The sequence below is a fragment of the Rhinatrema bivittatum genome, chromosome 9 (assembly GCF_901001135.1).
Source record: "Rhinatrema bivittatum chromosome 9, aRhiBiv1.1, whole genome shotgun sequence".
NCBI lineage: Eukaryota > Metazoa > Chordata > Amphibia > Gymnophiona > Rhinatrematidae > Rhinatrema > Rhinatrema bivittatum.
Window position 1 is genome coordinate 23,555,045 of NC_042623.1, and position 26,098 is coordinate 23,581,142.

At 45.3% G+C, this 26,098-nt stretch overlaps 1 protein-coding gene across 11 annotated transcripts in view; it reads left to right on the plus strand.

Moving 5' to 3' along the window:
* LOC115098596 (collagen alpha-1(VII) chain-like) overlaps window positions 1-26,098 on the plus strand; it is a 420,825-nt gene that overhangs the window by 276,514 nt on the left and 118,213 nt on the right. For all 11 annotated transcript variants that reach the window (XM_029615285.1, XM_029615292.1, XM_029615282.1 and 8 more), the window contains 5 exons: window positions 3,697-3,753; window positions 10,905-10,976; window positions 11,086-11,157; window positions 11,872-11,907; window positions 24,173-24,253. In XM_029615285.1, the coding sequence (XP_029471145.1) occupies window positions 3,697-3,753; window positions 10,905-10,976; window positions 11,086-11,157; window positions 11,872-11,907; window positions 24,173-24,253 (318 nt within the window). The remainder of the gene's footprint in view (window positions 1-3,696; window positions 3,754-10,904; window positions 10,977-11,085; window positions 11,158-11,871; window positions 11,908-24,172; window positions 24,254-26,098) is intronic.

Sequence of the window (26,098 nt, forward strand, 5' to 3'; positions counted from 1 at the left end):
AAGCAGTAGGCGCAAGAATAGCCACGCAAGAGGTTCTCCGGGAAGACGGCCCCGAGGGGTGGAGCTGCAGCGTAGTAGGCATAGACTGGAAGGCGCAGGCCAACCCGCAAGGCAGGGAAGCCCAAGCGCGGTCTCAGCAGCTTACGTAGACAGGTACCTGGAGATTGGAGGAGAACCGGCTGAGCAGTAGAGAAGCAGGCCCGAGAAGTGGGACAGCTGACAGTAGTGATATACCCTGAAGCAGGGGAGCTCAAGATAGTCTCCAGCGTGGAGAGCGTGGCCCGAGGAGTGGGAAAGCGCGGACAGTCTTGCTGAACATAGGCGCAACCCTGAGGAGCGGGGAAGGCCAGCCAGGAAACTCACGAGTTGCCGCAGTAGTTCCAAGGGAGAGCCGAGGGAGGAGCTGGTAACTGGATAGGACCCAAGAGGCGCGAAGCCAGCCCGAGGAGCGGGGTAGGCCAGGAGAGCAAGTCCCCGTAGGAGCGCACACTGACCCCCGAGGAGCGGGTGCCAGACAGGGTCCCAAACTGGGGAGGTGCGGCATCTCAGGAACATGAGGCAGGAGTAGAGGACTCATACGGAACTTGTTGCCAAGTCGGCTTGCTGGGGGCAAAGGTGGAGCTTAAGTACAGGAGTCCGATGACATCATCAATCAGGGACGCACCGAGGTTCCTGCCAAAGAGGCTTCAAAGGCAGGGCCTCTGACGCGTGCGAGCCCCTAGGAAGGCTCAACATCGAAATAGGAAGTAGCAGCATCCATGTTGCTGCGAGGAGACCCGAGGAGCATGGTGGTGAAGGCAGGCCCGCACAGCGAGCAGACCCGGAGAGGGCAGGAGCACGGTGCAAGCCGTGACTATTCGTGGTTGCAGCCGTCTGCGACCGACAGGCATAACAATCTGCACATAAGTATTTACGTGCACAAGCACACTGGGGTCCCCTACAGTGTAGCTTTACTTCTGCTATGGATGACGTATAAGTCCTGAAACAAAAAAAACTAATGAGGTTAGCGGGGTTTTAAGGGTTGGGGCTTACAAGGTAAAAGGTAGGCAATTTAACTAGGGAAGTTAGGAAGTCCTATCCTTTACCTGGGTGAACTTGGGAAACTGGTAATTGCATCAGCGCGTGTGTCTACTAAAATCCTCCCACTTACGCGGTACAGGCGGCATTTGTGCACACATGCGCGCATCTACATAAAATTGTGCATACATGTATACGCGCATAGCCTATTTTATACCATGCGTGCATACAAATGCGTATGTTATAAAACGGCCTCGTCCATTGGCGTGAGCTGGCATACGCGCATATGTATGCACCCACGCGGCTGTTTAAAAGTTATCGTCTAAATGTCTGCACCAGATGAGGGGGTTGTTGCGTCCTTCGGTCTCAGACGGCTTCAACCGACATGCCTCACCTCTATTTCAGCCTTCTCCACCAGCCTCGGGAGAATGGCGTCCGTAGCGTCTCCTTGCCGCACCCTCTGGCTTCTCCGGAGCGGCTCTGGCGCGGTGTCCCGCCATGTTGACCTGAGGTCTCCTAGGGCGCGCGCACACCTCACGTCTTGTAGCAGTGTTGAGGCGAATCTCGGTGGCATCCCCCTCGAGTGACGTCACTGCTTCCATATTCAAAAGGTTGCCCATTTGCTGACTCTCGCCGAGTTAGCAACAAATTGGATTCGCTTCTGTCTGAAGCTGCTCTGCCGCTTCTACTCTGCTGGAAGCTACCTTCACTCTCCGGGGTTCTATTAACCTGGGTACCCGCTCCTCGGGGGCCCTTTGCTTATTTCCAGGTGCCTATCCTAAATACAGGCACTCGCTCCTCGAGGGCCTGTGTGTCTATCCTGGGGCCTGCTACCAATTCTTCAACCTGCTGGAACACTGCCTATCAGCTACAGAGAGTGAGTAGAACCTCTCTCAGTCTGTCCATCTATAGCTCCTCGCAGCTCATCTGCATTGGGCCCTACACCATCATTGTGGAAAGGGTCTCCTCTGCCGAGGATTACAGACTGTTAATACATATCCTCTCTCTACTGCTCATTGGGAACTCTATCTACTCAGCTACCTGTGTTATAACAGCTGCCAGTCTGTCTCTCCTACAGTGCCTTACTGGACATCTGCATCGGGGCCTTACACCACCATTGTGGGATGGGTCTCCTACACCAAGGATCACAGACTGTTGCTATCTAATCTACTCTCTACTGCCACCTCTGGTGGACCACACTAGCTGCATAATAAAAGATATATTCTCTGTGTTTGTGCATCTGAGTCTAGCCCGGTGCTTCAGTTCCCTACGGGGCTCCTCCCCATAGGAGATACCATCACTGTTGCCCCTGAGAATCCATCAAACACCTCGATATCATAACAGGGGTTTTTGGATCTGGTGCTAACAAACCAGGAAGAGATTGTAAGGGATCTGCTGGGAATGGCGACCACAACATGACATCGTTTGAGATAAGAAGAAAAGCAGAAAAGGGTAAAGTAAACTGGATTGCAGAATTCATTGGAAAACACACAGAAAGGAAATGGTAAGTATTTAGAAAGATTTCACACAGTTGAAAAGAAGCGTATCTGCCAGTGGGAAACACACAGAAGAAGGGGTGAACTCCCCTATGGACTGTAGGGCCACATCCAGTGCTATAGCTGATGAGTGGAATACCCTTTTTATATCTTGCTACCTTGTATAATTACAGACTCCTCATGATAAGTTATGTTCACATAACTATTCTCAGATAGTTAAGGGAATCCTTATTCTTCAGCACATGAGCAGTGGTTGTCCAATTTCTTTCTTCACTCTTGGTTTCATTCAGATATCACATGAAGTCAAGAAAAAAAATTCTGAAAAAAAAAAAAGAACATTTAAACCAATGAAAGGGAAAAAGATGGACAGAGGAAACCGTGCATCTGGGATGGTAGTGGCTATTCATAGTAATGATATTAACCCGTTTAATTCTCCCAAAGGGCACATTTCCAAGAGTCTAATGACATCATCCCGTGACCTTTTAAACTAGCTTTAGCTTCTCCCAAAGCTCCTTGCCTAATTACAATAGTATTCCCTCATTAACTGAACCCTAGCCTAGAGTCAGCAGCCAGGGATCAGGATGGCCACTGGAGTACCTGTTGATAGTTTGAGGTCCATGTGGGTGCTTAAGATTCATGCTTGTATGTCGGGGTTCATGCTCATGTGAACATTGGAGGATGCAGGTTTATAGTTTGCTACATGATTATGTATGTGGATATATTGTATGTGAAAGGTCTGTTGATGTTTTAGGTGTCATGCTTTTATCATGGCATATTATGTGTATCATATTTTAGGGTTCATGCTGATATTTTTGGCACAGTTGCGAGTATCTTGGAATCCACCTGCGAGATGCTAATCTATTATCTATTCATGCGTGCATATGATTTACAATAAGGTCACTACATAATGTACTATAACTTATCAACAAAACATTATAATGTATTTTAAGTTTTGTAGGTTTTTGTGTAAGATATACTGTTTTAACTGTGAATGTTTTATTTTGTAAACTGCCTAGACGGATAGACCTCTACCCCATTGTGCAGTATATAAAACTTTTAAATAAATAAATAAAATAAATAAATAAAATGCTCCTAGTATTTCTCTACGTTCTGATTCCATTCTCAGTAGGTTCTCCCTAAGTAAGATAAATAATTGTCTCTTTTCTCCCCCTCCCCCCCCAAGGGTGATCCGGTGACTATTTTTGGACCTCAGGGTTACAAAGGAAGCAAAGGAGAAGCAGTAAGCAGAGCAACATCTTTTATTCCTTTTTCTCATATTTGTATCAGATTTTACAGATTAATAGTACCTGAGCGGAGAAAGTGGAAAATATTTCTATGCTAGCTTGCTAAGAGTATCATCAGTCTCCCTCTCTCTGCTTCTGTCTGCCTGCCTATGGCTCCATCTATTTCCATCTCTCTACCTCTCTTTTCTTTTCATTTCATCCAGTCACATCCCTTTTTACCAGCAAGAGTGACTTTCCTTCTAGTCCGGCACCGTTTTGTTTTTCGTGCTTTTAGTATGTCTGAAAGGTGCTTATGCAGTGGTTCCGTCCGTCCATCTATACAGAAGCACTGTGACTTTTCTTAATACGGACAGACCGATTCAAACTCCGTCCTAAAGTTTACCAGACTGAAATTGATCAGAACCTGATCCATGGCCATCACAGAATATGCAAGCCCGTTGCCTTTCCTTCCCTGTGTTGTGTGAAAGACAAACATGAAGAACTGAGATGCCTTACAAATTCCATGTGCTGTAAATGTAGGATTTCCACTTCCATGTTTTTAGCTGTGATCACTGCTTTTGAAGAACTTATTATTAGAACAGAATAAAGGCAATAAGCTTCCAGGAAACAACGGCGGCTAAAGCACTGTAAGGTTTCCTGCTAAAGATGTAAATAAGGGGCATTTCTAAATGAACAAGGCAGACTGTTCTTATAACAGGGATTATTTGCATAGGTAGGAACATACAATAGATATTTTATTATAAAAAAAAAACCAAACAAACCCAGATGGTTGTTAGCAATTACTTCCACTCTAGGGCTTTGTTTTAGGGCGTATGAAGATATCCTTAAGCATGAGCTCTTAAACTTGAATCCACCGCACTATCACTGCAGACTAATAATCAATCCCTCGGGCTCTCTGCAATTCTGGGGATGTAAAATTGGCTGCAGAAATTTCTTACTGCTGAGGAATCTGCTCGTCACCATGGAATTCCTCCTTGTTAACATCTTCATATTAAAAATGCAGTAGTTTTATGCTACTATTTCAGCAAAAAGAAAGGAAATGGCCAAAAATCCAAGGGATGCGTCCCCGGACATGAATTCAGTAGTTTTAGAGGCTGACTTGGGCTGGCTTGGTGTAGACACAAACTCATTGAGCAGGCAGACCAGGCCTGATCATCTTAACAAGTTGCAAAAAAAATCCTTTTGTCTTCTCTAAAAGAGCTAAGGGGCCGAGAATATCTGTGTTCTAAAATGTTTGACGAGAAGTAGACGAAAGGAAAATGGAATTTTAAAATTAAACATTGTTAAATGTGTATATTCAGTGAGTATTGGGTCCTTATCTGCTTTCACCTATATCCATGATGAGTGGTGAGCCTTTATCATCCAAGGACCATGGATAATGGATCAACAACGGTCTGCTTTTGTTGGAGATTTGCATATAAATAGTATGTTAAGCAACCCTCGCTCACCAGAATCAGAACAGAGATGTATCTACAGAAGAGTAAGGGAGATTTGCTTGTATTATCCAAGAATACTTAACTGTAATAACAATAGGTAATTAATTAAAGAAACATGTTCCTTAATATGCACTGATTTTTTTTAATGGTCTTTGTTCACTGCTTAGTATTGGGAAGAGATTATTTAAGACAGTCATGTGAACTATTCTCCAGTTTCTCTACAGAATCCGACTTTATTAAATTCTCGAGTGGGACAAAACATCAGTTCTCCGAATAATACAGTATTCTCAATCGGAGATGGTTATGTAGAGAGGTTGACATTGATTAGAAGTGTTGTGATATTCTGGGTCATTGCCATTTTGTGTTGCATTTTATCTGATTTTACATAGAAACAGAAATGATGGCAGAAGAAGACCAAGTGGCCCATCCAGTCTGCCCATCAAGCTTTAACACTTATTTTTCTCATACTTATCTGTTACTCTGACTGCTGAGGTCAGGGTCCTTATTGGTAACTTTTTGGTTCTAATTTCCTTCCACCCCCACCTTTGATATAGAGAGCAATACTGGAGCTGCATCAAAGTGAAGTATCAAGCCTAATTGGTTAGGGGAGTAACCGCCGCAATAAGCAAGCTACTCCCACACTTATTTGTTTACCTAGCCTGTGCAATTTAGTCCTTGGTTGTTGCCTGAATATAAATCATTTCTTCATTCCCCCCCTGCCATTGAAGCAGGGGGGAATTAAGCTGGATATGCATTGAAAGTGAAGTATCAGGCTAATTTGGTTTGGGGTAGTAACCGCCACAACAAGCAAGCTACTCCCATGCTTATTTGTTAATGTTTTTAAGTTATTAAGTATTTATTCTGTTGTCACACCTTGTTATTTGTAAACCGGCATGATGCGACTCCCATCGCGAATGCCGGTATATAAGAAATTTAAATAAATAAATAAATAAAATTTGTGAATGCAAATTCTTTTTCCCACATTTCCTCTTGCCGTTGAAGCATACAGCAATGTTGGAGTCGCATTAACCGTGTGTATTTTTATTGAATAAGGTTATTAATCACCAGGTAGTAGCCATCATTCCTGCAAGCCACCCCCATATCTCTACTCTTCATTCACATCCTCAAGACTTTATGGATTCCAGTGTTTATCCCATGCCCCTTTGAAATTCTTCACAGTTTTGGTTTTCACTAGAGATGTGAATCAGAACCGGTATCGGTTTGGATTCCGGTTCTGATTCACATCGTGAAATTTTTATCTTGCAGTCCGACCGGGTTTTTTTTATCGGCTGCGCCCGAGCCGATAACCAAAAAATACAGCCGACTCTTTAAAATGAGTTTGTTAGTATCCCCCCACCCTCCGGACCCCCCCCCCCCCCAAATTTTTAAATACCTAGTGGTCCAGCGGGGGTCCCGGGAGCATTCTCCCACACTCAGGCCGTCGGCTGCCAGTAAACAAAATGGCGCCGATGGCCCTTTGCCCTTAGCATGTGACAGGGTATCCTTGTCATCTTTAAAAATGGTGCGGGCCATCCAGTGCACCTACCATGTGACAGGGGCCGACCAATGGCACTGATAGCCCCTGTCACATGGTAAGAGCAAAGGGCCATCGGCGCCATTTTGATTAGTGGCAGCCGACAGCCCAAGCGCAGGAGAATGCTCCCGGGACCCCCGCTGGACCACCAGGTATTTAAAAATGTTTTGGGGGGGTCCGGAGGGTGGGGGGATACTAACAAACTCATTTAATTTAATTTAATTTAATTTTTTACATAATTGTTCTATATATAATTCTTTGGCGTATAGTTTTTTAACTCTTACTATCTTGTTCTATGTAGAAAGTTAATGCGTTTTATGTATAAAGCTACGGCGTTCGTTTTATAACGCCAAGGCGTATGTTAATATGTTCTCTGTATACCGACGTGATATCTTGATAAACGGCGGTATATAAAAACCAATAAATAAATAAAATAAATAAATTTTAAAGGGTCAGGTACTGTTTTTAGGTTGTGTCCTTTCTTCCCGCCCCCCCTCCATAGCGATAAGAAAACCCACTAAATTAATCGTGGGGTTTCCTATCGGACGATATTTTCAATCGTCAGATAAACGATTCACATCCCTAGTTTTCACCAAAGTGAAAGTGGTGGTTCTGTTTGGAGATGTGCAATTGCTGGAGCTTTCTCTTCTATTGACATCTGAGGAAGGGACCTGCATGTCCATGAAAGCTTGTGTACTACAGAACTGATTCCTAGAAGAATTGTATTGGAAGGGACCTTAGGGGGTCAACTAGTTCACCACCCTGCTTCCTCCTGGAAGGATCTAGTCTACTCTGTCATCCCAGACAAATGCTTGTCTAACTCATTCTTAAAATCATCCAATTGCAGAGATTCTGGCATACCCCTGAGTAACCTGCTCCAGTGCTTGACCACATTTAAAATTAGAAAATTGGTCCTAAAGTTTAACTTTAATTTCTTCTGCTGCCATTTAAACCTATTGGTACTTGTCCTTTTCTCTGTAGAAATGGAGAGCCATCAGTTACTGTCCTCAATGTCATTATAATTTCCTTATTAGATGTTTGAAGATTTCTATCAAGACCCCCCTCGGTCTTCTCTTTTACAAACCAAATATTTTTACCCTCTCTTCCTTGGTCATATTATCTAGGCTACAAAGCATTTTGACGTTCCCCAGTCCCTTCACATTCTCCTTGAAGTGGATGGCCTAAACCTTACCAGTGTTGAGTAGAGTGAAATAGTTTCTTTACATATAATCCTCATGTAACCCCTCCTCCGGGTAATCGCTTCTTACTAATGGGACCATAAAAGATTTTTTCAGTTCTCTTTGGGGCCAGGCTAGCTCTTAACTCTCTTCCAACAGTCTCTCCAGGGCCTGGATTCTTTTACTGATGGGGGTGGTGGTGGAGATCTTCCAAGGCCCTAGATGGATGGCTGGGAGAGGTATACCTACTCTTTTCTCCCTCCTCTGGATATGAGTGCCAAACAATCAACACTGGAGACTCTAGGTGAATGCCCAAAATTAATCGTTACTGAAAATAAGTTCTGAATATTAAATGGCACAGTTCGCATCAGTTCTTATCTCTCAATTGGCAATCACGGTTCTTTCTCTGTCTGTGCAAGGGTCTCGCTTTCTCTTTCTTTGACAGAGCAAGGAAAAACACTTACTCTCCAGGGCTTGGATACATGAGGTTCCCATGTGGCCAAGGGTGATCTTATTTGGGCAGAAAAACCCCTCCAATGCTGACAAAAAATTGCTAACACAGTCTCTGCACAGACTCCGAATTCCTCTCTCTCCCAAGGGTGAAGACTCCAAGTGGGAGTCTCCCGATGAAATTCAATATTATTCTTACTCACAGTTTTCCAATGTCCCTCTTGAACTCTTTCTCTTTCTTGAATCCCACGTTAGAAGTGAATCCCCTGGAGCGCAGAGCTCTAGATGTTCCTCTGTCAGGGCAGGAAGAAGGGGCAACAAAACCCTTCCTCCCAGGTCGTCCAACAAAATGTCTCTTCTCCCAAAAAAACTGAATCCAAACACCAGAAGGCACTGCAGCGGGTCCCCACCAGAGGGGCAGGTCTTCCCTCTCCTGGGCTCCTCAGGGAGAGGGTTCCCCCTGCCCTCACCCAAAGCAACACCAAGGGGCCTCATAGGCTTCTTACGAGGAAAAATCTTCAACAATCCCAAAACAACCCAAGATACAGACCCAGCCAGCCAGTTAGTGGACTGGAAGGGCAACTCCCCATCCCCTGCCCAGGAATTGCAAGCAAGTGGTACCGGAGTTCAAGGGTAGACCTAAAACTCCCAATCAAGAAGTGAGCTCCTGTGTCACGGATGTGAGCCCTTGGGCTGAGGCGTGGTTGATGCAGCCTAGCAGGCAGACCTACTGTACTAGACCCAGGCTGACAGCTGGTGGACTCTCTCTTTCTAGGACTGGAGCTGGAGCTTCACCTATACCAGCCCCGTTCCCCGTAGGTTCAGCCCTTGGGTTCCAGGGGCTGGCAGGGCTTAGGCGAGAGTCCCTTAAGGAGTGAACAGATGAAAGCAAGTCTTGGACAGAGGTCAGGGTTTGTAGCAACTGTATCTGGGTCCAGGATAAGGTTGAGGCAGGCAATGAGCAATCAGTATCCGGGTCCAGGCCAAAGTCAGGGCAGGTAGAGAGCAATCAGTATCCAAATCTAAGCTGGGGTCAGGACATGACTACAATCTAGAAGAGTAGTCAGTAGTCGGTATCCATAGCGGAGGTCTGAACCAGGAATCAGGCAGAGATGGATGAACAAGACCAAGACACAGGTAGGGCGGACAAGGCAAGGTAACAGAGAGGCAGAGCAAGGCAAGATGATGGCGAGGCAGGAAGGTAACGAGGCAAGGCAGGACAACAAGGAGGCAAGACAAGACAAAAGGCACAGAGACAAGTGGCAACATGCACTGCAATGCAGGAGGACCTGTTACTGAGGCAGTTAGTAAGAGCAGGGCAGGGGTTTAAATACCCCGCCATATGACATCATCCAGAAGTGCCGAGAGAGAGCTTTTCCATCAGGGGGACCTTTATCACTAGTGTGGGCATGTGCGCCCATGGGGCAGCTTTGGAGAACGGCAAGAATGGCGTCCTGGGGCCTGATGTTGGCATCTTGCGGCATCAGGGTGACTGAGGCTGGATCGTCCTGCAGCCACTCAAACATTACATTCTGCACTTCCTCTTAACTCCCACTCAAAACTGCACTGCCCTAGGGCTCTCAGCTGACAGCTGCTTATAAATCCTTCCATGGGGACAGCCATTTCAGCTCCCTCAAAGGGAGAGGCTGCTAATGAAGGATACCTTCCCCTAATTACTAGACTGTGACTCTCTATCCTTAGGTAAATGGAGTAAACCCAGGGTACTGCTAGTAATGAACCCGGAGGGGCTGTTAGACTCCAGTATGGTGTTAGCTTTTTTTTTTTTTTTCAATCACAATCCTACATCACAGATTCAGGTTTAGTTTATGGTTTTCACTAACCTTCCCCCATTTCTTCTCCCCTTAGAGCTTTTTCTGCAGTGCCACAGCCAAACCAGTGACTTCTGTTTTGTTTGTGTGCTTAATTCTTTCTTTCTAAGTCTAAACCTTTTGCCTTTGTCCTTTTTGTAATTCAGTCTGTTCTGTCTCTGACCAGTTCTCCAAAATGTTAAGATCATTTTGAATTCTTATCCTGACCTCCAAGATACTTGTAACTCCTACCAACTTGGCATTGTCCCACAAATTTTCTAAATGTACTCTAGTCCTTCATCCAAATCATTTTTGCTAACGACTTAGATGAAGGACCAGAGAGTGCACTTAGGAAATTTGTGGTACAATGCTGAGTTGGTAGGAGTTACAAGCATTTTGAAGGTTTTATATATATAGCTATATAGAATTATAGTACACAGTATTTGCTGAAAATGGAAAAAAACACATTAACATTTTTGTGTTTTCACATTCATGTTTGGTTTGTCCCATTTTACCCATTTGTTTCAAATGAATGCACATTCCACACACACACACACACACACACACACACACACACACATATATATATATATATATATATATATATATATATATATATATATATATATGGGATGTATAAATAGATACAACCTGAATGCAAAAGTTCATATTCAGTGTCTGTCGTCTGGCTTTCAAAAGGTGATGATGCCATTCTTACGAAAAATACCATTGATGTTTCAGGGTAGCAGAGGATCTCCAGGGTTTGATGGAGATAAAGGAGAGAAGGGGGAGGATGGGCCTCCAGGTGAAAAGGTAACATGACAGAAGCTAACTTTGTCACTGCAGTTTAACACGAATGAAACGAGTTAACTGTGGTGCAGCACATATGAAACACGTTTGTCTTTCTTTTGCTGTCTATCAGGGTGTTAAAGGAGAAGCTGGCTCCAAGGGATCCATAGGGCTCTTTGGTGCCCGGGGACCAGTGGGACAGAAGGTGAGTAGTAGGTCTCACTAAGATCCAGCCTTAGTGCTGCACATAGGCGATATGGATTGCATTCCCGAGCTCAGCTTCTGCTCCTGGGGCCCTGCCAGAGATGGAGATGCTGCAGAGGCAGCACTCACAGCCCCAGGGAGAGGGAGTCCCAGCCAATGTGCAGTGGCGCCGCCTGGTGGACAGACTTGGTGTATGTGCACCAGGTTCTGGAAGGAGCTGCAGTGGGTGGCCCCTGGTTGAGAATGGTCACTACAGTGGGTGGGCTATGTGGGAAGCAGGAAAGGGCTATAAAGGAGGAATATCTCGGGCAGTTACAAATGAAGGCTCATGGCACTTTAGCCTGAGTAGAGTCCAGTGACGATTCAGCTGGAAGCCCAAAGGACTGGAAGGAAATCACTGAGCCAGAAAAGTAAATAAATTTGGTTTCATTAAAATAGAATTGTAGCCAGAAAGTACGTATTGTTTTACTGCCCATTAATGAGGCACCCAGTCCAGCAAAATGCCCGTTAATTCAAAAGCTTGTTTCGGTTTTAGATAGTCACAGTCCTCTGGTAAATTCTGCCCCTGGGGTATACTCAGCCTTGGTATTCCCAGTACTATACAGGCAACCTGGGCCATATTTCCTGCAACAAAACTTCTCGTGTCTTGCACTTGGGACAGCACATGATGCTTCATTAAGGCCTTAATGTAAACCAGCTTCCAATTCTTTTGCAGGGTGAGCCCGGAGAGTCGGGGTTTCCTGGACTTGCAGTGAGTACATGTTCTTGGTGTGAGGTTTTAAGCAGCTGTTAGAAATCCTGCAGCCTGATTGCTGTTCCTGGGTGCACCTTAAGTCTCCCTGCTGTTTAGACACATTGAGGTCGATATTTAAAGGCTTTGTCCAGTTACCTGCACAAAAACAGAGATTTGAAAATTTGCCCCCTGCTCCCCAGCTAAATTTTGCCCAGGTAACCCATTTTGTATTTATTTACTGCTTATTTATTTAAAACATTTGTATACTGCATAACCTGTACAAATATAATAACAGCTGTTTACAAAATTAACATACACAATAAAAATTAGCATATACAATAAAAATAATACTGCAGCATAAACAGTACCAAACTAGACTAAGGGCTGGATTTTCTAACACCGCAGGGATTTGTTAATCCCGCGGTTACGGGGGGCAGGGGGGTCAAACGGGGGGCAGGCCTGCAAAAGCCAGCAGCGATCGCACCACCGCGGTGTTATCACTGCCGGCTTTCACACCCAATAGCGCCACCGTGAAACATTTATTTATTTATTTATTTATTTATTTATTTATTTATTGAAAATAATTTATTATCCTTTTGGAATAACACTGAGACCTGAACTTTTAACATTTGAAAATTCCAAGCTTTCCCCCTTGGGAAATTCTAAGCAACCAACCTGGTTCATACCACGCCAACTGAGCTGCTATATACCTAAGTTGTAACACCCCCTCACATCTAATCTGAAGCGCATCCAGCATATCCTTTGGGTTCATGGTGCATCCAAGAAACATGGCAGAACTTCCTGCAGCTCTTCTTAACGACCACTCTTGTCACTGGGCAAAAGCTATTGAGAAAGGGGTGGATTTTAAAGGGGTTACGCGCGTAACCCTTTAAAACCTCTCCTGCGCGCGCCGAGCCTATTTTGCATAGGCTTGGCGATGGGCGCAAGCCCCGGGACACACGTATGTCCTGGGGCTTGAAAAAATGGGCAGGGAGTGGGCGGGGCGAGGGCGTGGCCAGAGGCCTCGCCACTGCTGCTGGGCCCAGGGATTGCATGCCGGCACACAGCCGGCGCGCACAACCTACGCCTACCCAGAGGCAGGCGTAAATAATAAAACAAAGGTAGGGGGGATTTAGATAGGGCTGGGGGGCAGGTTAGATAGGGGAAGGGAGGGGAAGGTGGGGGGGCGAAGGAAAGTTCCCTCCGAGGCCGCTCCGATTTCGGAGCGGCCTCGGAGGGAACGGGGAAAGCCATTGGGGCTCCCCTAGGGCTCGGTGCGCGCAAGGTGCACAAGTGTGCACCCACTTATGTGCGCCAACCCCGGATTTTATAACATGCACGCGGCTGCATGCGCATGTTATAAAATCGGGCATAGATTTGTGCGAGCTGGGTTGCGCGCACAAATCTACGCCTGCGCGTAGGTTACAAAATCTGGCCCTAATCCTATCAACCTACTCGACTACTTCGTTCCTTTCAGCGAAGCCTTCTAGAAATTCCATCTCCAAAAACAGCCCGTCTCCATATCACTCGTGAATGTGCATTTTCAGTGGCAGGACTAACCCTCTGGAATTCATTTCCAGTAGACATCAGGTAGTGCAATTCTCTTAAGACCTTTAGAAAACTAATTTATTTATTTATTTTTTATTTATTTAGGTTTTTTTATATACCGGCATTCATGAACAAGTCACATCATGCTGGTTTACATACAAACAAGGGGTGCATAGAACAGGAGAACTAAACTGGTGCAAAGGGGAAGCAGTTACAAAAAACCAGGGGTGGAATAACTGGGATGGAGAAAAAAGAGGAACAGTGGGGAGTAAAAGAATTGTATGGGGATAAAATAAATAACTTAATGAATATTTACAGTCACATTCTTACAGGAGTTAGAGGTGGTTATGAGTTGTCCGGGAAGGCTTGTTGTCCGGTTATGAGTTGTCCGGGAAGGCTTGTTAATTAAAACTTTTCTTTTTAAATTAGCTTTTTTTAAGTCAAGTTTTATTTTTTGTCTGGTTTTATTTATTATTTATTGCTCCAAAAACTGTTTTTGTTTTTATGAAGTTTAAATTTGATTTTATTATTTTATGATTTATTTATTTGCCCTTTATGATATGTTGAAATTGTTTTATGAATGTTGTCTTGTACATTGCCTAAACTTTTTAGAGTTAGGCGATTCACAAATTCTGAATAAATGTAAATAAATGTAAAGGGAGACTCAAAACTGTCTTTACAACAGATCTTATGCTTTCTTAGCAGTGCTAGTTGGCCAGCGTGTTTTTATGCATTCCTGGTATTCCTGGTGTTGTTCCTTCTCGCATCCTTGCTCCTGGTGTCCTCTTTGTGAGTCCTGTGGTTCTCTGTTACACTCTCAGTTGTCTTGTCTGCCCTGATGCTGGTTCCCGTGTTTCTCATCTCGACCTTGGACTGGACTCTGACCCTGCTAAGATCACTCGGCTGCCAGAAACTGAGGGCTCAACCTGAGGGGGAGGTGGATGGCTAGCCAGAAGACTTACCATTGCAATGTGTCAGCCACAGTCTGTACGGCCTATCTTATGCTCGCTCAAGATAAGCAGTGCAAACTTAACAGCGGCACAAGGGCTCACTACCCTCTGGAAGGATAGAAGTCCATTGGGCTGAAAAATGCGAAAGGCCAAGGATAATAATTTAGAATTTGCCCTCCCTGCAATAGATAACAATGCAGAGCAGTTAACATAGACAAGGCTCACTCCTTCCTAGTATTTCTGCATACCAGTCTCTCAGCACTATTCTGAATTAATTGCAGTTTTTTAAACACACAATCCAGTAATCCCACCAGCAACCCATTACCCACACAAAATGTAGCAGGATAAAAAGAGGGAGTGGTGGAGATTTTCCAGGGGCATAGTTAAATTTTAACTGGTGAGAGAGCAAGTTTGCTTACCATAAATGGTGTTTTCCGTACCTAGCAGGATAAGGATTCTGACGAATACCAAAAGAAATGAACATATTTCTCCGGTTCTAAAGAGCTTACACTGGCTCCCCGTCAAATTCAGAATCATTCATAAAGTTCTAATGCTGATCCACAAATCTATCCACATGCAGACCCCACTGGATCTAATCTTCCCGCTTCGACTACACTCGTCAGCCAGACCTATAAGAACAGCACACAAAGGCACACTCCACGCTCATCCCTCCAAGACCACTCTCAGGAAACGGGCCCTCTCCACAGCAGGGCCCACACAATGGAATTCTCTACCACCTGACCTGCGCCTAGAAACCTGCCAAAAGACATTAAAAAAAAAGCTTAAGACCTGGCTCTTCAGCCAAGCGTTTCCCTGAAGAACTGAAGCACGCCATAAGACTCTATACCTAACCGCATTACTTAACACAGATATCGTTATTGTTACTTCAATGTTAATGTTATTAACGCTATTATTCTTCCTCCACCTCTATTCTTGTTTGTGACTCTCCCAGAGTTGTTTCTCCAGGTTAAACTCCCCTGTTTAATGTATTTCCAACTAAAGTTATATGTAAACCGAGGCGATATGATTTTTCATGAGCATCGGTATATAAAACCTCTTAAATAAATTAGCCATTACATGTGGGTGATGTCATCTGGTGGCACCATACTCGTTTCTCTAAGCTAGTAGAGCTTTGAGTTGTACTGAGCATATGCGGGAGTTCCCACACAGGAGTTGCCTCATAAGTCTCTTCAGTCTACACCAGAGCTAATCTAGCTATGCAATCGCCTGTCCAGGGAGGTGGGTGGGTATTCCTTGGCTAATTCATCCTGCTATCAATGAAAACAGTGTTTACAGTGAACACACTTGCTTTTTCCATCTATAAGCAAGCTGAATTAGCAATTACATATGGGAAGTCCCAAGATGTGGAGTGGAGTCCTCAGCGTGGGCTCCTCAGTGGAGCGTTTACTTAATAAGCAACCTGGCCCTCACCGTGGACTACAGTGAGATTAGATTTTGCAAAACTACATATCCAAATTTACTGTCAGTCCTTGAGAGGTTATCAAGACAGTAATGGTACATAAAGACCAAGTTACAGCTTTGCAGATATCTTCAATAGGTACTTCTCAAAGATGCGCAACAGAATCAGCTGTGGCTTTCTCTTTATGAGCCTTCACAGAGTCTGTGATTTGCAGTCTTGCTAAGATGTAGCAGTTGTGAATGCACTCAGCCATCCAGTTAGACAAGGTATGCTTGGCAACCGCTACTACTAGTTTGTTAGGATTATATGACACAAAAAGTTGGGAGGTTTTACAATGTTGCTGAATTTGTTTCATATAATATGCTAAGGCCCTTTTATAGTCTGAGCTTTTTCGTCCTCATGCACATGGGGCCTAGGAAAGAAGGTAGGCAATACAATGGATTAATTGATATGGAAAGTCGAGAGTTTCTTTGGGAGAAACTTCAGGTGAGTACAGAGAATCACCCTGTTGTGGAAGAATTGCATGTATGGAGAAAAGTGAATGAGAGCTTGGAACTCACCGACTCTCCTAGTTGAAGTCATTGCAATGAGGAACACCACCTTCCATGTCAAGTACTTTAGAGAAGCTGATTCCACTGGATTAAAAGGAGGCTTCATTAGTTGGGAAAGGACTACATTCAGGTCCCAAGGAACAGGTGGCTTTTGTACCAGGGATTTGACATGCCATAGACCTTTCATAAAATGAGATATCAGAAGATGGTTAGAGATTGGTTTGCTGTCTACTCAAGCATGGTAAGCCACTATACCACTGAGGTGCACTCCTATGGAAGAGATGGCAAGGCCTGAGTTAGAAAGGTGGAGAAGGTATTTCAGTAGATGCTTAGACTCACATGAAAATGGGTCCAAAGCATTTTGATGACACCATTTGGCATACCTGTACCATTTTAAGGCATAATTTCTCATAGTGGAAAGTTTTCTAGAAGAGACCAGTATATACACAATTTCTGTAGGTAAGTGAAGGTCCTCAACCACTGAGCGCTCAACATCCAACCCTTGAGATTGATGCTTAAAGGTTGGGATGGTACAATGTCCCATCATCCTGACTCAACAGCACAGAGTCTGTTTCTAGATGTATGGGAAGACTGCTGGAAAGTTGTGTGAGATATGCATAACAGATCTGTCTGGGCCATGCTGGGGCTATGAGGCTTAGATGAGCACGATCCTGAAGGACCTTCTGCACTGTTCTGGCAATAAGTGGTAATGGTGGAAAAGTGTATATGAGGTGTTGTCCCTGTCGAGGAGGAAAGCTGTTACAACTGTTGCTGCCCGATGTCTCCACTCCTCCCTCCTTACCTCTCTGATGACTCCTCCCGCGGTTGATGGACGTTTGGCTGCCACGGCGTCTGCCTGCCGTCCTCTCCGGCATCCCCGGTCCGGCTTGGGCGCTGCCTCCCGCCATGCTGTCCAGCTGCCTTAGGGTGCACGTGCTGCGCGGCCCTGCTTCAAATACTTTCTTTGGTGCAAACCTCAGGGGCGTCCCCCTATGATGACGTCACGCATCCCGGATACGAAAAGCCTACACTACTGCTAGCTAATCGAGTTAGCAAAGGTATTCGTAAGGGAATTCCTTACAGATGGGATTCACTCTCCGTACCTAGCTTCTCTGCCTCTCCACTATTGAACTTATTCTATTCGGGGTACCTGCTCCTCGGGGGCCTCTCTCTTCTCTTTCAGGTCGCTGTCTGGAATCGGTACTCACTCCTCGAGGGCCCATGTTTCTGGACTCGCTGCCTGGACTTCACTTCTGCCTGGAAGATACCACTGTCCACACCATCAGTGAGTTACCACCTTCTTCTCTCAGAGCGGTTCCCTGGACCCAGGTACTCGCTCCTCGAGGGCCTGCCTCTATTCCAGCTCCTGTGTTTCCTACCGAGAAAAACCGCTGTGTGAGTACTCAACCAACGAGGCTCTATTCCAGAACCCTGCATATACTTCATTGTACTCACTATCTCAGTTTCTCTTCACTACAGCACAGCCATTGTGGGATCGCTGTTCCAGAGCCCTGAGGGAATCCAAGCCCAGCCGGGCTTCATCTCTGCTCACTACTGCCACCTCTGGTGGCTCCTCAATACTGTTAATAAAAGATCTATCTGTGTTGTGTGTCCTAAGCTGAGCCTGACCTGTGGCCCCTCACGGACTTCCCCCCATGGGTGTGGTCAGCAGCCACAGTGTCCAGAAGTAGCCCGGCTGGGCTAGTATCCCAAGGCACACAACCATTCGTCCTTCTGTATATAAAGCAGGATCATGCTGAGGGAATTAATTTTGAATTTCCCTCAGAGTATGTGTTTCTTCAGGTTTCTAAAGTCAAAAATTGACTGCAGAACCCCCATTTCTTGGGAATAAAAAAGTATCAGGAATAGAAACCCCACATATGCCGAGATGCTAGGATTGGCTTTATCGATCACTGTTGGGGAAGCGATTGGACTTCCAGTAGAAGCTACGGTAAATGAGATGGATCCAGATAGAACGCTGAACAATGTGGCAGGGATAGTGGCCAGGAGAAATGCAATCAGTACCCAGACTGCACAATTTGGAGGAACCAAGGGTCCTTGATGATCTGATACAAAATATTGGATACTCCTACTGGGAGAGCCAGAAATGGATTGTTCAAAGTGATAAAAAACTAGGCCCCAGTTTTGGCTGGGCCTGTTTCAGCTGACAGTGTTCCATTTGCCAAGGTCCATCAGGAAGTGGCTGTTGATACTGGGCTGGAAGGGGCAGGAGACTGTACTGTTGAAAAGACTAGTAAGGCCTCCTGTGGAAGTATGACTATTTGTATGACCGTGGAGAGCTGCTCAGGAACCATCAATAGCAACTGCACTGCCACATTCTAGGCCTTTATCTGAGTGACTGTTTCCCAGAGCTGTTCACTGAAAAGACTATCCCTTAAGCAGGGGAGGTCCACCAGTTTTTTGTGGACATCCTTGCAGATGCTACTTCAAAGAATCTAGAATAGATCTACAGGCCCCAATAGACGTGGAGGAGGTGCATGAAATGGAATCAAAGGATTCGTATGATTGGATTAGACAGATGCCCTCTTCCTTATCCAGGAGTTGTTGTGGATAGTAATTGTCTTGCTCTATGATAGATAAGAAAGGCTTCAGTTTTTGAATACAGTCATTAATATACTGCACCATGTAAAATTGGTGAATGGTAATGTGAGCAGATAGAATTGCATTTTGAAAAATGTTCTTGCTAAAGTTATTTAGAAGTTTGTGGTCTTTTCCTGGAGAAGAATTTGAATGAATCTGTGTCTTCTTTGCTTTTTTCATAGCAGATTCAACCACTATGGACTGAAGAGGCAGCTGAATGGCACCAAAGCCCGGTGTATGCTGTATTCTGAATTTGAGGTCTACCTTTCTAGCTGTAGGAGTGACTGAAATGGGAGTTTCCCATATTCTCATCTGTAGATCATTGAGGATGTTGTGAACTGAAATGTCTGCTAATTTGTCTGGCGTGTCCAGTATTTGAAGAAGCCCAAGAAGTGTTGCCTTTTTGGACCCTTAGGGTGAGTCAGAATTGGCTCAACTTGCATGGAAAAGCCCCGCAGGTTCCCATCAGCAGCAGGAAGACCCAGACAAAGCAGAGACTCCGCTGGAGCTTCATTTATACCAGCCTTCATTCCCTTTGAGTTGAGCCTTTGGGTGCTGGGGCTGGCAGGTCTTAGCTTCGGTCTCTGCTGTAGGCTGAAGAGGAGGACCATTAATGGCTATTAATCAATTTTACTTAGGGAATAGCCACTGCTATTAATTGCATCAGTAGCATGGGATCTTCTTAGTGTTTGGGTAATTGCCAGGTTCTTGTGGCCTGGTTTTGGCCTCTGTTGGAAACAGGATGCTGGGCTTGATGGACCCTTGGTCTGACCCAGCATGGCAATTTCTTATGTTCTTATGTTCTTATAGAATCATAGAATAATGCAGACAAGGACCATACAGTGCATCAAGTCTGTTCCATTTATTTCCTTTTACAATGATGTAGATCCCCATGGATCACAACCTCTTCTATGCCTCTTCCAGGCATTCTTGAATTTGTCCAGCTAAGTTGCTCCTCCTTGTAACATATTCACAGTGTGGTGGCCTTTCAGTGGGGGCTGGATATTCAGTCGCCACTGCTTAGCTGGATAACTAGTTAAATGGTGATCCAGCCACATATCTGACATCATGCATACTTATGGGCTTGGTTTTGATAGGACTTGGGGTCCATTTTAGAATTGTTTTAGTGTATAATTTTGTAGTGCAGTCAGTGTCATGCAGTTGTATGCCATATGTGACTGGATACAGGCAGCAGACTGAGAGTTTGTTGGCCATGTTGAAGCTACCTCACATCATTTCCCAGACTGCTGTTGGGGTCCCCGCCCTCTTGGAGGACCCGGATCCACCTCCTGGACTGCCACTGGGGTCCCTGCTCTCCTGGGGGACCTGACTCCATCTGCCGGTTTGCCGCTAAGGTCCCCACCCTCCTGGGGGACCCGGCTCTGCCACTGAGGTCCCCTTGCTCAAGGAGGACCACTTGATCTCCAGATCTGCCGCTGGGGGTCACCTCATTCAAGGGGGGACCATTCCACCTCCAGGCCTGCTGCTGTCCTTCAGTTCTCCTCCTTCAGTAAGAAGATGTTCATTGACTTGGGTTTACAGTTCCACTAGGCTCATGGCTGTTTTAGCATTCAATGGTCCTGGCCTGCCACAGTCTCAGCTTTCAGTGACTTTAGCTCCGCTAAGCTCATGGCCAGTCATGTTCTGTTACCCAGCCTGGATAAGTCACCTTCTCTCAGCCTGGCTTTTGCTTTATCTGTTGTTTGACCCTGTATGGGTCACCTCTCAGCCAAAAGGCCAAGACCCAGGCAGGACCACAGAGAGGGACCATGTGCATGCCCCTCTGTCCTGCCTGGTCAACCCTCTGTTGTCTGGGATCTCAGTACCCATAAGTCTGAATACCCTTGTTAGTCAGGGTGAAAATCTGTTTGCTTTCTAGGACTGTTTTACTGTATATTTCTCTCATTAATCCCTTTCCTACTCATGGTTCTGTAATTTAGGAGTTTGAATCCTCTGATTTTTTAGTGATATTTCCTACAAAAAATTTTCCAGCAGAAGTCAAGGGGTCTGTGACATGAAAATCCCCTACCTGAATATCTGACTAATCTATTCAATGGTCAGTTAAATATCTTCACACTAAGGAGTCCGACAACCTTTTAAATGTCATTCTATGTTTACTGGGTTGGCGGCTCATGTTACACAGCTGCATTGTCCTCCCCTTTTTTTTTCCTCCTACAGTTCACTTAAATGGTAGCATGCTCAAACCTCCGTCTCTTGTGTGTGTGTGTGTGTGTGTGTGTGGGGGGGGGGGGTGTCACACCCTAACCCTTGCAATAATGAGTCCTCTTGGTGATGGCAAAAGTTCACTGCCTGCTTCCACGTAGCAGAACTCTAGAGTTGAATTGGGAGGGGTGGGGGGTGGGGAGGAACTCGCAATCCAACCGTAAATTTAAGGGCATGGATTTATTTGCCTGGCGCTTAAGTGTGCACACTAGCATTGTTATTTTTCATGTGGATGCCCTCATTTCCTGAGTCACGCAGAACTTTAAATTGATGCTATTTGGATGAGGGGGAAGAGAACAAAACTTACCAGCATTTGTACCTTTGGGAGTGGGGGAATTGGCGCTCCTCGCACTAAAGTCTGAATCATCTTCATACTTTTTCTAGCACCGCCCGTGATAGTAAGTAAAATCCTCTTCCTGGAGTACAGAATTGTTTTCATTATAGATTTTTTTTTTTTTTCCTTCTATGTTGTTACGCACGATTAAAGAATTGTGACTAAGTCCAGGAACTGCAGCAATGCAAAGCAGCATCTTTTTAGAACGAGAAAATATGTTCCCAGTGACGTGTGAATGGCAGCCGTGCATCCACCAACCATCCTGTTTAGTCACGGCATCTTCTCGCACATTAGGTGTATTTTAGTTTTTTTCGGTATTGTGTCCATAATTGCCTGATAATAACACACTTAGTAGCTTTTATTGTCCATCCCTTTATTGCATTAAAAAAAGCGTAAATCCCAGAGGAAGAATTAAACAAATGTTAAAATGCTTTTAGTTACTCCCTATCCACCAAACTGATTTATTCAAAACTTCATGAGATTTCCTTTAGGCAAATAGAATGATTCAAAGTGTTCCTGCAGCAGTAAACATCGCTGCTGCCTTGATTCTGTGAAATTTGGAGGTGGGCAGGCGATTTTTGCCCGGTAGTAAATCTCTGCGGGGTGGACACAAATATCCCCCCACCCCTCCCCCCCGAGCTATTTTGTTTTTTGCAGCAGCAGAAGAAGAAAAAATGCCCAGGATTGAATGTCTCTTGGTATTTGTCCATCTAATACAGCTCAGGAAATTTGCAGCTCCAGGGCCATTGTGAATGTCTGATGGCCGATGCCTTGTACTTCCCTTCTCCAACACTTAACTGCGAGTCAGAAGAAGTTCCAGGTTGATGAGTTCTTGACTCTCTTCTGCCGCTGACTGAATGATCTTGAGCTAGACTGTCTTAGCTCCTTGTGGCTCGCTTTGTCCTCTGCCCGTAATGCAGCTCAGGAACCAGAAGTGTACTGCCAGGCATTTATGTTAAGGTTACCACCCTGCTACGCAGTGAAGAACAAATTGCTGGGTGGTCCTTACTGCAAGAGCTGAAAGGCCACGACTTAGTGTAAAATAACATTAGGTTCCTTCTTACTTTTCCTCTTTGGTAGAAATATTTTTGAAAATGTAAGCAAACGTGGGTGCTGTTGCACTCGTCGTCAGAGCTTTCTGTGCTAGAGCAATCCCAATTGACCCAAATTATGATTACAGTGTAAAAAGAGACCACTAGGGAAAGATTCAAGAAAATGGCATGGACAACCAATATGAAAGATGCAAACTTTGTGCTTAAAAGCAAACAAGAGGCCAACATGATGCAAAAGGGATTAAACCTAAAAATAACACAAAGAAATCGTTCTTGCCCAGGAGGGTGGTGAGTACATAGACAGCCTCCCAGGAGAGGTGGAGGAAGCCCAGGTAGTAATGGAATTCAGTAAAGCATGAGACAGGCACAGGGGCGGAAAAGCCAGAGAAAATGTATGGTCTGTGATATTGCAGGAGGTGGAGAGAAGAGAAACTGGCGTGACCGGGCAGCCTTTACCTTTAATTCTGTGTTTCAGTTCCAAACAGGTGTGAAATGAAGAGGAATAAATTCTCTGTTCTTACAAATAAAAACAAGAGACTAGGATCAGGATGAGAAGGGGAGGAATAGCGTTAAGACAGGCCCATGGTTCTTTGAAGTAATTCCCATTTGTACTGTGTCTTTAAGAGTCCGGGAAGGTATCAGAGCAGAGAACTCTTACAGAGCAATGGACAGGGTGATGGACAGAGGGCGCTGACAGTGCGATGGCAGCCTCCCTATGAATTACTGAAGTTGGACATTCAAATGATCCATCACGGTCCCCTCCCCCCCCCCCCCCCCATCCTTGTAAACAAGGTAGCGCACATTAAAGAATCCTGAGACGAAAACACTTACAATGCTAATGAGACATCAAAATGAATATCTTATTCTTCCTTTCTGTCTTATGTTTTCTTTCCTTTGAGAAAATGAAAGTTGATGGAATCTGCTAAGTGCCTCTCAGACATCATCCCATCCTTTCGCTTCTGGCTCTGTCTCATTCACATATTAGCCACGTAACCCTGACATCACGGGCTGATAAGCCTCTGACTCGGCTTCTCTTATGCAATGAAAATGGAGCAGATTTTACAGGAGTAAAACTTCAGGGACAGCTTTTGAAACCACTAGCGTTGTAGGGTACTGTCCCCCGGGTCACCCTGCTACTTAGCACAGGCTGAGCCAGTCCTGGTTACCTCCACCTGCCCCCACCCCCCACCCCCCCAGTGCATGCTTGGAGATGTAGTGCATGCCACGGGATAAAACCAAAACTGGCTCAGCCTGTTCGAGGTGAAAAGGATGTGTGTGTGTGTGTGTGTGTGTGTGTGTGTGTGTGTGTGTGGTGGGGGGGGGGGGGGTGGGAGGGGGGTCTCCAATTACCATGGCCCTGACTGCTTTCAATGCCAGTTTAACGAATCCATATTGCATAGGGATATCAGATGGGTCCATGTCATGAGAAACAGACTGACTAGTCTCAGTTTTGTCATCTTTCATCGCTTGACCTGTAGCCTTGCTTTGAACAGCTTATCTCACACGAAATACCCCTGGCTTTGCCCTCTTATTTCACAAACATGCACCCCCTTCCCAAATCAGATGGCTCGGGCTGACCCATTTGTCTTGTTGTTCTGTCCCAGGGCACGGCTGGACTCGATGGGAAGAATGGCCACAAAGGAATCAAAGGGGACCGAGGTCTGCAGGGACAGAAGGGAGGAGCGGTGAGTGTGGGCACCAGCTTGTCCTGGAACAGATCTGTGAGAGAGTGCTGGGGGCTGCCGTGCTGCTATGGAGGCGGGGTGGGTGGTGGGGTGGGTGCCGCGCCTTTCTGTGGATGTTTGCCAATGAGCACAGAGCGGTCCCTTCATTCTCTCCACACCTCTCTTTTTTTTTTCTGGGAGTGGCCCCTCCTGTCCCTCAGCTCTTGGAGCGAGCAATAGCCACAAAGGCAACCCCAGGGGGAAAACGTAGCACAGCAGGAATGTGACTAGCAAGACCTTGTGAGGTGCTGTGGAGAGCACTCTACGTACACCTGCTGATGTGCCATAATACTTTAATTTTATGGACTCCTAGAGTATATGTGTCTGGTTGCAGAAGTGGAGTAGTGATGGGAGGTCCTTGGGGGCTGGGAAGCGAATAGGGACAATACCCTAGGTCCTGTACTGGGAGGGCCTTGCACTGCCATGCTAGCCCCATCTCCAGCGCACTAATTTCAGTGTTCCAGGGCTGTATTGCAGTTGATTCGCCCTGGGCCAAACATCCTTCTAAGGTCAGTTCTGGCAACAGCAGAGTGAACAAAGTGCAGAGCATTAATACTAACATCTGGAATACAATATGTGTAACAGATGTATGTCAGACGATCTCAAGGTGGCCAAACAAGGTAGGAAGACAGTAGGGAGAGCCAATGGAAACCTTGGGTGCATATGGAGAGGAGTAAGCAGCAGGAAAAAAAAAGATGACAATAATGCCTCTGTATAAATCATGGATGTGTGTTCCTCAAGGCTACATCTCCAGTGCACTAAATCTTGGGGAGGGCTTCTAAGCTGGTGCAGAGTCTGCAGTGAGAATTAAGGCCCTAAATGTGCATCCTGTGGAGGATCGAGGATGCCCCTTGATGGAGACAGTGGGAGTAAAATCATTAGCAGCATTTCAGAAAGTGTGAGGCCAGCAGAGAGTAGATCCTTAGGGACTGATGCAATAAAGTGTGCCCAGCATAGTGCATGGGTTTACGGGCGTTACACGCACACTAGGCTAGCGCTGAATGCAGGAAGGAGATTACGTGTCCAAAACATGCGCTGTAAAAGAACGCAAATCTGATAGTGCCCGTCAGATGTTAATTGCACGTAGATGAGGACATTAACTATAACCCCCTTTGCAGTAAAGTGCTGGATGCTCAACGAACACTTTTTAATGTGGCAAATTTAACTCCAGCCTCGGAGGTGAAATAAAGTCAGCTTGCAGTTAAGATCTCATGAAAAACATTAAAAAATAGCTCTCTGTGTTGTGTTAAGTGAGTCCTCCCCCTTAGTATCATTGTGACACTTTCATTTACTGCTTTTAGTGGAGAGAAATAATTGTATATTTTCACTTCATAAAAAAAACAAAACAACTTTTCTTATTGCTACATAATTTGGATATCCATTGCAATGGGCACCTAATATTTTGCTGAGGTTACTGAAATGAATTATAGCAAAAAAAAAAAGGACGCAGGATCAAAATGGATGCTCGTATGGAGCACCCATTGCAATAAACTATTGAGCGCTATGGACACTCAATTCTCCAGTAGCGTGCCCTTTTTAACACTGCCTCTCATTTAAATATCGCATCGGGTACGCAGGGGACGTGGCTGCACGCACATTAGGGAAACAGGCATTCAATTCGAACGCCCGTTTTCGGCATGTGTTTATTGCATGGTGTGTGGGAAAGGAAGGGAGAAGCATGGAGATCAGGTAAGGTCTGTGGTATTTCAGTAGGGAATGTAGACTAGATGTGCTGGTCATTTTTCTCTTTCTAACCTCATGCTTTCCTTGGCATGTAATGAGAGAGCATGCTTACACCTGAAGTAT